This window comes from Rhinolophus ferrumequinum, chromosome 11 (genome assembly GCF_004115265.2).
Source record: "Rhinolophus ferrumequinum isolate MPI-CBG mRhiFer1 chromosome 11, mRhiFer1_v1.p, whole genome shotgun sequence".
NCBI lineage: Eukaryota > Metazoa > Chordata > Mammalia > Chiroptera > Rhinolophidae > Rhinolophus > Rhinolophus ferrumequinum.
The window spans coordinates 13,102,351-13,117,384 of NC_046294.1; the positions used below are offsets into that span (position 1 = coordinate 13,102,351).

General features: G+C 35.4%; 1 protein-coding gene across 1 annotated transcript; it reads right to left on the reverse strand.

Moving 5' to 3' along the window:
- Window positions 1-4,477: 4,477 nt before the first annotated feature.
- On the reverse strand, window positions 4,478-5,416 carry LOC117029644 (olfactory receptor 4P4). The gene has a single exon (XM_033118868.1). The coding sequence runs from the start codon at window positions 5,414-5,416 to the stop codon at window positions 4,478-4,480; it is 939 nt and encodes a 312-aa protein (XP_032974759.1).
- Window positions 5,417-15,034: the final 9,618 nt, after the last annotated feature.

Here is a 15,034-nt window from a genome sequence, read left to right on the forward strand (position 1 = left end):
TCCTTTGAAACTTGTCGTGGCTTGCTTTATAATCCAGCAAATGATTAACTGTGATAAATTTTCTATGGGCACTGGAAAACATGTGCATGCTGGTTTTATTGAAAGTTACATTCTATAGAAATGTTAAGTAGCTCAAATACGAGGTGTGATCAAAAAACATGGTGAATGTCTAAATTTTTTAAAAAATTATTACATTAAAAGGTACTTGCCATTAATCTTCCTCAAAATACTCCCCATCCCTTCAGACACACTTATCCCATCGTTCTTGCCACTTTCTGAAGCATTTCTGGAGGTCCTCTTTCTTGAGTGTCTTTAGTTGCACTGTTGTGGCTGCCTCAATGTCCTGAATCGAATCAAAATATTTACCTTTCATGGTTATTTTGACTTCGAGGAAGAGCCAGAAGTCACACAGTGCCAGATTCAGTGAACAAGGTGGATGAGGACACACCATAATGTTTTTATTTGACAGAAATTGCCGTACCAGAAGCGATGTGTGACATAGAGCCTTTGTGTTGTGATCAAACAATTTGGTGAATGCTGTTGCCATCCAACAGAAGGGCAGGGATCTTCATTCAGGAAGCAGTGCATCAACCTAGTAACAGTGTGAGATAAGTTTCAACTTGTTTTGTGCAGTCAGTCGGGTGTGAGCTACAGTTGAAAGGAGGTGTGTTATAAAGTTGCCATAAATCATCCTCCATCATAACAACACTCGGTGTTACACATCACTTCTGGTATAGGGCAATTTCTGTGAAATAAAAACATTATGGTGTGTCCTCATCCTCCTTATTCACCGGATCTGGCACCATGCAATTTCTGGCTCTTCCCCAAAGTCAAAATGATTCAGGACATCGAGGCAGCCACGACAGTGCAATGGAAGACACTCACAAAAGAGGACTTCCAGAACTGCTTCAGAAAGTGGCAAGAACGATGAGATAAGTGTGTTTGAAGTGAGTAGTATTTTGAGAAGGATTAATGGCAATGTGTCTTTTACTGTAATAATTTTTTTTATTTAAACATTCATTGTATCTTTTGAACATACCTCGTATGTTAACTATACCATGTAGAACTTCTGTATCCTTAGACATTCTATTGTATTGCTTCTGTACTCATCAATTAAGCAAGTATGGTAAAGTCTCAGAAATTATGTTTCTGAATAAAGTGTTATAGGAGGAATATTTTTATAACTGGTTAAGCTTCTTAATACAAAAAAATCCTAAAGACTACAAACACAAACATGCGCGCACACACACACACACACACACATACGCACACACTATTAAAAACAATAAACAAAGACAGTAAAGTTGCAGGATACCAAATCAATGTACATAAATCCATTGTGTTCCTATAGATTAACAATGAAATTTCAAAAAAAGAAATGAAAAAAAATTTTTTGCAGTTGCAACATAAAGAATAAAATACCTAGGAATAAATGTAACAAAAGATATGAAGGACTTACACACTGAAAACTATAAGACACTGTCACCACGCAACAGCTTAACCATTTGTACCTGCCCCCCAAAGAAAGAAGAGTCTGTAAGACCCATCCTTTCAGGGACTTTGCTAAACCTTTGTGTTTGCACCTTATGCCTCCCTGTTTGGTCCCAGAAAGATGACTGGACAGTCAATGACGAGTAAGATTTCTCACAGAAGGAACAACTCAAGCCAAACGCAGTCGCATGGAGACCAACAGGAGAACCCACGGGGTTCACAGAGGTGGGCACAGGCCCCCACCTTCCTCAGGCTAAGCAAAGCCTCAGCCTCTGTGGCTGCATTCCTTCCCAGAACCTGCAAGGAAAGTGATTCAATGAGGTGCTCTCCATCTATTCATATGCATATAGGTTTTGTCCCTTGGGAAAGTTGAGACTTACGGGTCCAGCAGTCTGCAGGCAAGGGTGATTGACTTAAATTGGTTTCCTATTATGATGTATAGGATTCACAGATCTTGAAATTTACAAGCTTTATCTCCTTTACTTCCCCACCGAACTAATAAAAGCTGATGCAAGGCTCCATTCGGGGCTTCCAGTCCTTGAGATTGGGGGTCCCTTGGTCTGCTTAAACTCTATTCATGACTATTGTCTTTTCTTAACACTGCACTGCCCTCCTTGCTCCCCATAACTCTCGTTGCGCAGGACGCAACAAGACACTTTTAAAAATTGAAGAAGACACAAAAAATGGAAAGACATCCATATTCATGGATTGGAAAAATCAACATAGTTAAAATGGCCGCATTACCCAAAGCAATATACAGTAGTAATGCAATCCCATCCCAATGGCATTTTTTAAAGAAATAGAACAAAAAACATCAGATTTGTATGGAATCACATAAGACCTAAAACGGCCAAAGCAATCCTGAGAAAAAAGGACAAGGCTGGAGGTATCACAAACCCTGACTTCAATTTATACTATAAAGTGACAATAATCAAAACATCATCGTATTAGCAGGAAAACAGACACACAGACCAGTGGAACAGATGAGAAATAAACCCACATATATGTGGGCAGATAATTTTTGACAAAGGAGCTAAAAACATACAATGAAGAAAAGACAGCCTCTTCAATAAATGGTACTAGAAAATTGGAGAGCCACGTGCAAAAGAATAAAACTATTCTTTTATTGCCATCAATATACCAAAATTAACTCAAAGTGGACCAAAGACCTAAACATAAGACCTGAAAGAATAGACTGCATAGAAGAAAACATAGGTGCTAAACTTATGGACCTTGGGTTCAGAGAGGATTTTATGAATTTGACCACAAAGGCAAGGAAAATAAAAACAAAACTAAATGAATGGGACTATATAAAACTAAAAAGCTTTTGCACAGCAAAAGAAACCATCAACAAAAGAAAGAGGTAACCAACCAAATGGGAGAAGGTATTTGCCAACAGTGCGTCCAATAAGGGGCTAACATCCAAAATATATAAGGAACTCATACAACTCAACAACAACAAAAAGAAACAATCCAATTTAAAAATGGGCAGAGGACCTGAGCAGATATTTCTCCCAATAACATATGAACAGCAAACAGATACATGAAAATATCCTCAACTTAACTAGCAAAATTATTAATATATAGGTTTCAAGTGTACAGTTCTATAATACATCATCTATATATTGAATTGTGTGTTCACCACCCAGAGTCAGTTCTCCTTCCATCACCATATATTTGACCCCCTCTACCCTGGGTGTAGTGGTGAGCACAGCTGCCTTCCAAACATGGTTCTTTTAAGGATAAGTCTCCAATTATATTTCTGCATTTGAACTTCTCAAAAAATTTGCATCATACACTGTGCTATGACATTTATTTTTCCTTTCCATTTATGTATTCATTTATGTATTCAGTCTGTGTTCACTTTTTCTCCTTCACCTGTGCAATTCAATGACTTACTCTATTCCATCTTGATTTATGGCGTCCAATGAGTCTTATTTTATTAAATAATTAATAAAAGTTTGATTTAATCTATTATTTGAAGACTTCAATTCTATGGCTATCTAGATGCACAGAAGTTCTATACAAACAAGAGATTTGTAGTTCTCATTTTGATGGTAATGGGAAAAAATAAATTTAAGCATACTCTCGATCAAGTAATTTCAGCACCAGCATTTACATTTGTTTTTACAATCCCACTGGCTCCAAGTACTAGTAAGTGAAGATTCTACAACGCTGTAGTTCTCAGACATTTCAAAGTAGCCAGACATCTTACTCTTCTTATACAATCCCATTTAATGTCTATTATTTTTATATAATTATAAGTACACCCCCTCTTTTATACTCTAGTGTGGCAAAGTTTGGACAATAAATTATATGGCTACCCTATTTATTACCAATACTATCACTTTGTTACTATAGAAAGAGGATTTTTCTGGCAAATTTGTCTATAATTATTAAAACGTATTTTAACATGATTTTATTAAAATCAATAGAAAAACTCTTCCAATTTTCATAACCATTATTTATTACATAAATATTTTTATTGTTTAGACCCCACAGAGACAACTTTCGCTTTTTAAATTGTTGTGATGAATGTAGATAGTCATGAACTGTGTGAATTTCTGATACTCCTTTTTGATGAGAAACGCAGGGAGGATAACAAGGTTATATGGACCCTCTAGGTCTAGGAGGATCAATATGAGTATAGCTTACGTACATTTGGAGACTTATTCATGGAACAGGAATACAAGTAGATTAAAAAGATGAGCTCCAGTTAGAAATTTATGCATAAATCTAAAGGGAAAAAAATCAAAGAAAATTGCAACAGAACTTGAACAAGGAAATGATGTCTCAACTTATTAGAGGAAGCTGTAAATAAGAAACACAGATCAAAAAAGAAAGTCTGTTAAAGTAAATTATAATATTAATGAACTTACACCAATGTCTATGATTATTTTTATTACAGCTAAGTTCCTGGTTTAGTAAACTTAAATCAAGTAAATGTCATTTGAATAGGGTATGCAATGAAGAGGGAAAGGGACTTTCAGTTGATTTGCCTTCCAATCAAAAATGGTTTCTGGCACCATACTTTCCTCAAAGCATTCTTCATCTCCATGTTTCTGAGTGTGTAGATTAGAGGGTTGAACAAGGGAGCAATGATGGTGTAGAAAAGAGCGAACACCTTATCTTCTGGAAAAGTTGTGGCTGGTCTAATATAAATAAAGAAGACAGGCACAAAAAACAGGACCACAACTGTGAGGTGAGAACTGCAAGTGGAAAGAGCTTTGGTACGGCACTCTGCAGGGTAAGCCCTGATGGTGTAAAATATCATAAAATAAGACACCATCAAAATCACAAAAATCACCAGAGCAATGAGACCTGAATTAACAGTTACCAAGACACCAATTCTGTATGTGTCGGTGCATGCCAATTTCAGCAAAGGATACACATCGCAGAAGTAATGATCTATCTCATTGGGGCCACAGAATGGTAAAAAGATGGTGAGAAGACACAGACCTGCAGAGTGTATAAATCCCCCAGTACAACAAGCTATGATAATCATATTACAATTTTGCTTGTTCATGATGACCGCATAGTGCAGTGGCTTGCAGATGGCCACATAGCGGTCATAGGCCATCCCCGTGAGGATAAAGATCTCTATGCCACCAAGGAAGTGAAGGATGAAAAGCTGTGTCATGCAGTTATTGTAGGAAATGGTCTTCCTTTTTTTCAGTAAATCAGTCATTAGTTTGGGCATCACTGTTGATGTATAGCAAAGGTCGGCGAGTGAAAGGTAATTAAGGAAGAAATACATGGGTTGGTCAATCAGCAGACTGCATGTGATAGAAATCATTATGAGCAAATTTCCCATCCAAATAGCAATGTAGCAAAGTAAAAATAATACAAAACAAAGAATTTCAATGTCCTTGTTTTGAGATAGTCCCAAGAGAATAAACACAGTGACATTACTCCTATTTTCCATGGTCCAGGGCAGTAAAAATGCATTAACAGTTCTCTGAAAAGACATAATGCATAAGTCAATGTCAGAAATGTTCATGAAGAATATTGATGATAATACTAACATCATGAAGTTACATTTAATGGACATAATTTCCCAAATTAATATTCAATTTTAATAATTCTTTTTTCTAAATAGTCTCACAATGATTTGTATGTTGGTCTTTCAGGGCATTATATTCAATCTTGACATTAATAAAAATGAATGCATTCAATCAATCAAAAGATGAAAGTGCCATTTCCGACAAGATGGTTGGATCTTGAGATTGTCATGCTAAATGAAATAAGTCACACAGAAAATGTCGAGAACCGTGTGGTTTCACTGATATGTGGGATATAAAACTGAAAGCAACAAAGCAACAAGAGAAACAAATAAAGAACCAAAAGTCATAGACATACACAATAGTTTAGTGGTTACCAGAGGGTAAGGGGGGAGGGGGGTGGTAGATGAGGGTAAACAGGATCAAATATATGGTGATGGAAGGAGAACAGACTCTGAGTGGTGTACACACAACGTGATATGTAAAATTGTACAATTGAAACCTATGTAATTTTACTAATCATTGTCAGTCCCATAAATTTTAATTTAAAAAAATATGTGTTTTTTTAATTATAGTTAGCTGCCAAATATTTTCCAATTCTAAAGGAATATACAACTAAGTCCTTGGAAAGGACATTACTCTGGATCCTTTCAAACTCAGATTTGTTAAAGACACGAGTATAAGTCATACAAACGTTTTTGTTCAATGATATAGAAATGAATATAAAACTTAACAGCCATCACTAGTGGAATACACACAATCTCAAAATAATTTTAGAATGATATAGAAAACTATTCAAAGATTTATAAAATGATACATCTATATTTATATAGTGGAAGGTAAAATGTTTCTGCAAGAAGCCCACGCAATTGGTCTGCATAATTTTTTGATTGCTTATGTACTTTTTTCTAAGTGATTTGTGACAGTAAAATGCTGATATTTTATAACATAAGTATAATATTTCTATAGGGACGTCAATAAAAATCATATGCTTAAATGAATGGCAGAATAAAGCAGTAGTTAAAATTTAAAAAGAGGATCAGATGGCAGTTATACCTTCATGGTTTTGCTTTTGACTCGCTGTATCATATTATGCAAGTCAATTTCTTCTTAGTGGTTTGAATCAAAGTTTGAATTTCTTTTCTATATATGTCCAATTTATGCCTTTTTCCAAACCCATAAAGAATCTTGACATGCATGATTCATAGAAAAAGTTTATGGGAAGTATGTGGGAAAAGGTTTATGTGAAGACAAACAGTGGGGACCCAAGTTCTATTACTTATTATACCAGTGTGTGAATCAGAGTACCAATCACTTTATTTCTTTGAATTCAAGTTATCTCATTTGTGAAATGAGGAAACCTTCCAGGACTTTGTCACAAAATGGTCATGAAATTCAAACAAATCAATAAATGGTCATTGATTTATTAACCACAGAAGTATCCATTGCTCATTTTCTCTTAAGGTCAGTGTTACCAAATCAGTAATCTAAAGTTGTCAATGAAAGTCAACTAAATATGACTCCCATATAGGAAATGCAATTATTCAATTTTTTTTTTTGCAATTATTTTTTAAAATTTTTTTAAGGAGAGCGCAGCTCACAGTGGCCCACGCAGGTAACCAACCAGCAACTTGGTGTTACCAGCACCACAATCTAACCAACTGAGCTAACCAGCCACCCCAGAAAATGCAATTTTAAAATCATAAAATTATTTTGAACAGAAAGCAAACTTTAAGATCTACTAGTCAAAACCCTAGTTCTAAAGAGAGGTATTTTAATTAAAAGTATATAGATAATGTATAGAATAATAAGGGTAGTTTGAATTTCTTTACTATTTACTAATTATATTAAACCAACAGGACTTGATGTATTAAAATGTAGTCAATTCAGTAGGGAATTGATCATAGCTTCTACTAATTTAGCTTGCGTCTCAGTGCTGATGAAAAAATAATGCAAAACTGGTAACCACATGGTCCAATTCTCTTTACTATAATTTTTGATCCCAAGTTCTATCAGTAATACTCATCACACTTTCTTAAAACTTGTGATATATCTCTGCCCTAATCTTGTAGCTATATTATCTCATCAATTGATTTTTAAATTCTCTCCTGATCACTCTTTTACAGATTAATTGTGTCACCTTCCAAATAAAACATTCCATTGCAATAGAGCTTTAAAACAAATGAAAATTATCTCTATTTTAAGATTTAGTATTAGCGTCTAGAGAAGCCACTGAAATGTCAGGTTTCATACCTCCAATTATACCATGTAACTATTTCCTTACTTATAAATAAATAGACTATTTTTTAAATAATATTTAAAATATTGGTTTTAAAATTTACTCTTAAAGTAATTGCTTTTTCATTTGAATGGACATAAACAAAACCATTATTTTAATCATGTAAATGGAAATAACACCCACCTGAGTTGTTTTCCCTTCCTCCTCCTCCAAAATGAAACAAGAGAATTTTGATTCATACATTAAATTAGGCCCCTGAAGAAACTAAGGTTGTTAGAATACTCAGGCAAAGCCAGTCATTCTGTCTTCATTTGACACAAAATTAATTTTCTTGAGAATTAAATGTGGTCAGATCTTCTAACCAAACAATTTTGCTAAATACGTGTTTGAATCTCCAATTTTCTCCATTCTCGGGACCACAGATAATGCTTTATTTCCCTTCTTGTCAATCTCCTCTTTTTCATTTCAGCTTCCCCATACACTTGTGGTTCACCATGTATGAACTACCACCTATGTTTCTAGCTTCTCAATTTTAGAGTGTGAGCAGATCTCTACTTTCTATTCTTGACTCAGTCATCAATTTTAAATGTGAACTGCTAACTTTATATCTTTCAACACTTTTCTTTATCTAAAATATAGAGAAATAATTTCTCTCCTAAGTAAATCACAGTTACGAATTTCAAATTTAAAAATGTATGAAGATATTTAAAAATATAAAATGTATGCAAATGAGTACGGTATTTAGTTAAGAGTAATAATACTTTAGAGAGGGAAAAAGTAGTTGAGGTTTTTCTGATAAAGTATATGTAGAACACCTAACTGGTATTTAGTAAACCAGGATTTGAAAGCAGAGTCTATGTAGAGTCAAAGCAACAGAATAAATTTATGTTAACAATTCCACTTTTTCACAGTTACCTAATTATATCATGGAAAACCAGATAACCTCTAAAGTTACTGCCCTTGAACCATTTCAGCCATTCTAATTTTGATATGCAAATGACAAAGTGATAACAAATTAAGCCAAACTCTAAGTCTATAAAAATAATGGGTCATAATCAAACAAAACTGTGTTAACTCAATCTGTTTGTCTCTTCTACATATGGAACCCCTTCATAAAGAGTAAAAAAGTTACACTCACACACAGGAATAAATTATACTGAATCTCCTCACGCTCTCAGGCAGGAGGGATGCCACTGCTGCCACAAACAGTCCCTCTGGAAGAACAACGGCTAGAAAAAAAGAGATGGTAATTTATTCTCTGCTATAGCTCTATATTCACTTTAGGGACTCGTATGCACTTATTCTAGTGTTTCTATCTTTAAAATGATAAATCTAGTCTTGATGATTTATAAAATATGGTTCAGTTAAGATTTTGCATAACCCTTGGACTCTCCTCTATTGTTAAAAGATTTGAAAAACCTGGAACATAATGAAATGAAATTGCTTCGGTTTATATTCGAGTTTTGTTCTGAATGATCACATGACGTCAGTAGGTTACTTAACTACACTATCAGTAGGTCTAATCATTCTCATATTAGCTTACAATTTCAGCATTCTCATGTGCCTAACATTCGTCTAAATAGCTTATAGGCATTAACTTTTTTCTAATCCTCACAATAATACTAAGAAGTAAACATTAATAGTAAATCCATTTTACAAAAGAAGAGAGTCATAAAGAAATTAATTAACCCAAGAAGTAATAGTCAAGATCTAAAATCATATACCTCTCACGTAGCAAAACGTTACGCCCTTAGCACAGTTTCTGATGCACAGTGTGTACTCAATAAAGATTTCATACTATTAGTACTTAAAACAATGGGTCTCACTGACTTCAGTGTTTCACTTGTTAATCTATGCCAAAGCAAACTCTGTACACCCTTAATTTGCACGAACCTAAATTCCACAAAGGTAGAGAGACTGTCTTATGTTCTGCCTTGAAATATTAAGAAACTCTTACACAAATTTAATTTTGAATTCTAGCCACTTCTCCCTGATCTGTGTGATTTTGGGCAAGTATTATCTTTTCTCAAATCGTCATATTGCTGATGAGTACATCTATCTCCCACTGCTGTTGGGAGAATCAACTAGATAAAGTGTATGTACATGATAGTACATGATAGAGGCGCAAAAACTATTTCCAATTAGTTTACCTTTATTCCACCTTTTGTCAAATACAGGCTACCATTCTTTTAATCAATAATCAGTAAATGTTTGTTGAATGATTGAAATAAATCACTGCGATGATTTCAAATGATATATAAATAAAACATTCGATAATCAAAATCATTACCATCACAATTATTACAGGCAACAAAGTAAATAGAGATAAGGTAAACAGAGACTCAAGATTTGAGATACTTCCAGTTGATTTCTAGTGACCTGCATAGATAGGGTCCTTGGTTAACTTAACTCTTGAGCCAACTTTTTTTTGGAGAAGAAAATAGTGAGCATGGTACTGGTTACTGCAGGGAGCTTATTTGTCCTTTCAATTTGGGTTGTCTCACTTTCTTGGTAACTAGTGAATCGCTGTTATACTTAATCAATGCTTTGTTAATTTTTTACAAATTTCAGATAATGATTTCTTTTTATTTGAAATTTGCTATTTAGTTAGGCATCATTTCTCTGTCACTATCTGCCTGTCCCTTTAGAATGTCATATCATAGACCCACTGCCGACTCCTTGAATTTATCGTGCCCTAATCTCAAAACAAAGTAGTCTATGAAATTCAGAGAAGATGCTTGTATTTACTTTAACTGGTAGCAAATCTGGTATTTATACAATGAAGGCAAAAATATATTCAACTGATATCACACATTCAGGCAGGAAATTGGAAAGGAAGGAGAAATAGTTCACACATGGGCTTCCATTTCAATTGTTAATGTATTCCTATTCCTTCCTTTCAGTGTTGTCTCTCTTTCCTCATTGAAATTCTGGTCCTTCACCTGTTATTCAGAATATGTTATTTCAGCTTCTTGAATTCACATTTCACTCAGCATAGTTTCATAGCCATTCATAGGGAAAACATCAAAAACAAACAAACAAAAACCCTTGTATCATTTTGATAACTGACACCTGTCACTCAACCAACGTTCACATAAGCAATGAGAGTCTTATGCTCAGAGCAACAGTTTCAAGACAAGTGGAATAATTTTAATATTCAAACAAGTCAAATCACAATCTATATTTTCAGCACTAAAATTATTCTTAGAGATGTCCAGGCTCACATGATTAGCTACATAGCAACTTCATTGTAGAGAGAATACATTGTAAAGCTGCATTTTATTCTAGAGCATTGACTATTCCTTGCAAGATGTTTGGAATAAACTTCCCAAATCATAAGCTCACCAACTGGATTTCCTTTAGATCCAAGTTATCAGAACGGCATTCTGCTAGGATAGAATCTAGATTATAAATAGTATGCAAGCCACAATTGACTTTGCTTGCGATTTAGGAATCTTAGTCATTAGACACTCCTCCTGGGCTCCAGTGACTGAATTCCCCTGAAGTTTACTCAGAGAGTTTTGTGATGAAGACAAATTTGAGGTGCTTTTGCTTTAAAAACCTTACCCTTTTTATAACCTCTATAAACTAAATGAGGAGTAAAAAACAGACCTAATCCTTACGGTAGCCAGTGGCCTTCATCTCTCCTCCAAAAATGTCTTTATTGCATTCTCTGAGATAATTTAAAAGAGTTTTAGTTTATTTCTAAGTATTAGGTAGATTTCACAAACAATAATAAACTCAAAATGTTTAATAGTATTTTGTATGGATTTAGAAAATTTTTCAAAAAATTATTTGAAAAAGAAAAGTTTCAGTTTATTGTGTTTTAATCCCCCCAAGTACTTATAGCATTTCTGTACGGCTTTCTTCCTTTCCTCTTGTCACACATACATATCCAAAGATTGAGATAATTTCCATGTACTGTGTGAGCAAAATAAATCCTAATGCATGCATACTGAGGGTTTGCTATGGATCATATATGAAGTGTTCTCCTTTAATCTTCACAAGGATCCGATGGGATGGACATTGGGTCCTTATTTTACCCATGAGAAAACTCTGTAACTAACAAGATAGATATATACTAAGCCTAAGGTACCAGAACGGCTGATATTACCAATAAAGGTCAATAGGATAACTCATTCTAGGGGAAGGGAAGGAGTGAGGACAGGAAGTGACATATCTTCGATTTTGTAGGTGATGGCAGTGTTCTATATCTTGATTCATGTGCAGATTACAAGGATATTCCCATTGTAGCATTCTCTCTCTCTCTCTCTCCCCCTCCTCCTCCCACCCTCTACCCTCCCCCGCACCCACCATAGGAAAGACCACGTGAGTACACAGCGACAAGGTGGCCATCTATAAGCCAAAGAGAGAGTCCTCACTAGAAACCAACCTTGCTGGCACTTTGATCTTGTACATTCAAAGTGCAAGTCTTCTTATCATCTTTTTGATGACAGTCATGCTAACAGGCCTGAGGTATTATCTCATTACAGTTCTGATTTGTATTTCCCTAATGATTAGCGATTTTGAGCACGTTTTTATGTACCTTTGTTGTCATTTGTATGTCTTTAGAAAAATGTCTGTTTAGTACCTTAGCCTATTTTGAATTAGGTTATTTGCTTTTTGGTACTGAATCATATAAGTTCTTTATATATTTTGGATATTAACCTCTTATCAAATAGATGGTTTGCAAATATTTCCTCTCATTCAATAAGTCGACTTCTCATTCTGTTCATTTGTTGTGCCAAAGCTTTATAGTTTGATATAGTCCTACTTGTTGCTTTTGCTTTTGTTGCTTGTGCCTTTGATGTCATGTCCAAAAACTTATTGCTAAGACTGATGCAAGGAGTCTTTCCCTGTTACTTCCAGGAATTTTATGGTTTCAGGTCTTCCATTTAGTTTTAAATATATTCTGAGTTAACTTTTGTGACTGGTGTAAAATAAGGATCCATTTTATTCTTCTGCACGCGTTTATACAGCATCTTTCTTTTGCCCATTGAGTAGTCCTGAATCCTTTGTCAACTATTAGTTGACCATATGTTTCAGGGTTTATTTCTGGGCCCTTCATTCTGCTCCATTAAGTTATGTTTCTATTTTTATGCCAGCCCCATACTTTTGTTTTGTGATTTTAAACTACTAACTTTTGAATAAAATTTTGTGGTTATAAGCCATTAATTTTTGGCTTAGTGCTATTTGTCAGTATACAGTATTGCATAACTTATATCCTACTCAGTTCACACAAGGCAGACAGTGGAAGATAAACTGTGAAATTTCAGGAGACTGTCACAGGGTGGAGTTCTTAGGAGTCCTGTGTCTAGGGGATGCAGAGACTTCCTGAAGAACAACAACAAAAAGTTTTCTATTCACATCTCTTACCAGTAGGCAACAGACACAACACTTGATGGGAGATAACATATACCATATGTGAGGGTGCTACTCCAAATCATTTATTATGTGATGGTAGAAACTGCTAGTCTTCAGTAGGATTCACTGACAAGGGCAAAGCAAGGAAGAGTCAAATCCCTTTGAGGTGGAGGTGAGTGTCACCTAAGCACTTATGCAACTGAGAGCAACTGAGGGAGATCAAGCCCAGATGACTGGAGGAGTAAGTTGATGAGTATCTGTTATCGCCCTGAGAACAGCTGCAGCAGTAGGAAACACAGCTTGCATTTCTAACCTACTGTAAGACTTCTCAGGAAACTAGAAATGGCCAGTGCCTTTTTTTTTTTTTTTTTAAAGGAGGGCGCAGTTCACAATGGCCCATGTAGGAGGATCAAACTGGCAACCTTGGTGTTATTAGCACCATGCTCTAACCAACTGAGCTAACCGGCCACCCCGCCACTGCCTTGAAAAAGTTGACTTGTACCTCTGATTTCCTCACCGTTCATGGAAGAAGGTAATGTATTTCATTCTCCAATAAGACCCCATATCATTAGAAAATACAATCTTGAGATTATCATGCTAAACAAATAAGACAGAGAAAGTCGAGAACGCTATGATTTAACTCATATTTGGGATTAAAACTGAAAGCAACAAACGAACAAACAAAAACTCATAATCACAGACAACAGTTTAGTGGTTACCAGAGGGTAAGGGGGGGCAGTGGTAGAACAGGGAAAAGGGGGTCAAACATAAGTTGATGAAAAGAGAATTGACTTGGAGTGGTGAACACAAAATGTAATATACAGATGATATATTCTAGAATTGTACACTTGAAACCTATATAATTTTATTAACCAATGTCACCCCAATATATTTAATTTAAAAAAGAAAATACATATAGGTATAAGTGGTGAACTAGATTGGACTTCATTACATGTCACCCAGGTTTCTGTACTTGCCTTGCTTATAGCCAGACCTGCCCTAGCAATGGCCTGCACTTCACCATGATACAAAGAGAACACAGATAAAGACATGGGAACTATTCTCCATCTTTAGGTCAAGCAGGGGCCTGACTTGATAGGACCTTGGCTTACACCCATGTGGGCACTTCTGGAATCCTTCCCCCAGAGATTCTCTATTGTTGCTGAGGTGGCAGATACTGTGTGCCAAGATTGTAACCTAGATATGGCTTTCTATCTGGCTTTCTATGGATTGTAACCCAATGGCTTTCCCTTGAAGCTGGCCTCCTGCTATAAATGCCCTGATACTAATTTGGACTCTGTCTTCTCCTGTAACTGCAGGAAGGATCCAGTGACATGGCCAGAAACCAGAGAAAATGGCCCACTGGGAGGTGAACTTTGGCTAGTGGAATAGACGGGAATAGATGGATACATTTTCCCCTCTTCTTAGCTATTTACAGATTGTTTGGAAAACAAATACTTAATCTCTCTTAAAAGGTCCAGTGAGATCAAGAAATCAGCGATGCTTACTACCATGTGGTAGGAATCTCATATGTTCCCTCTAACAGTTTCAACAAGTAAGAGTATGCATTTGGATATTGTATGAAAAAGGAAGAAGGAGATGATATGAAGGTAGGTAGGAAGGAAAAAGAAAGAAAAGCAAGAATGAAAAGAAAGGGTGCAGTAAGAATAGGAAATGAATAAGAAAGAATATTGGTGGTCAAGAGTCAAACTTAAAGGTTAACAAACAGAAAGTAAAAGAATAAAAGCCTACACTACTCTTCACCCCAGGTATAGGCTGGACGTGAACTTCCCACCTATTTCTCCAGAAATCAGCAGAGATTAAATTAAAGAAAAGCAGTGAACTCCAAGAGCATTATTGAATCCACTATTTTCCAATAAAATAGACCTTTCAAAAGAGTAGGACAATTAAAATTCAATAGAGTAATACCCCAAAAAGA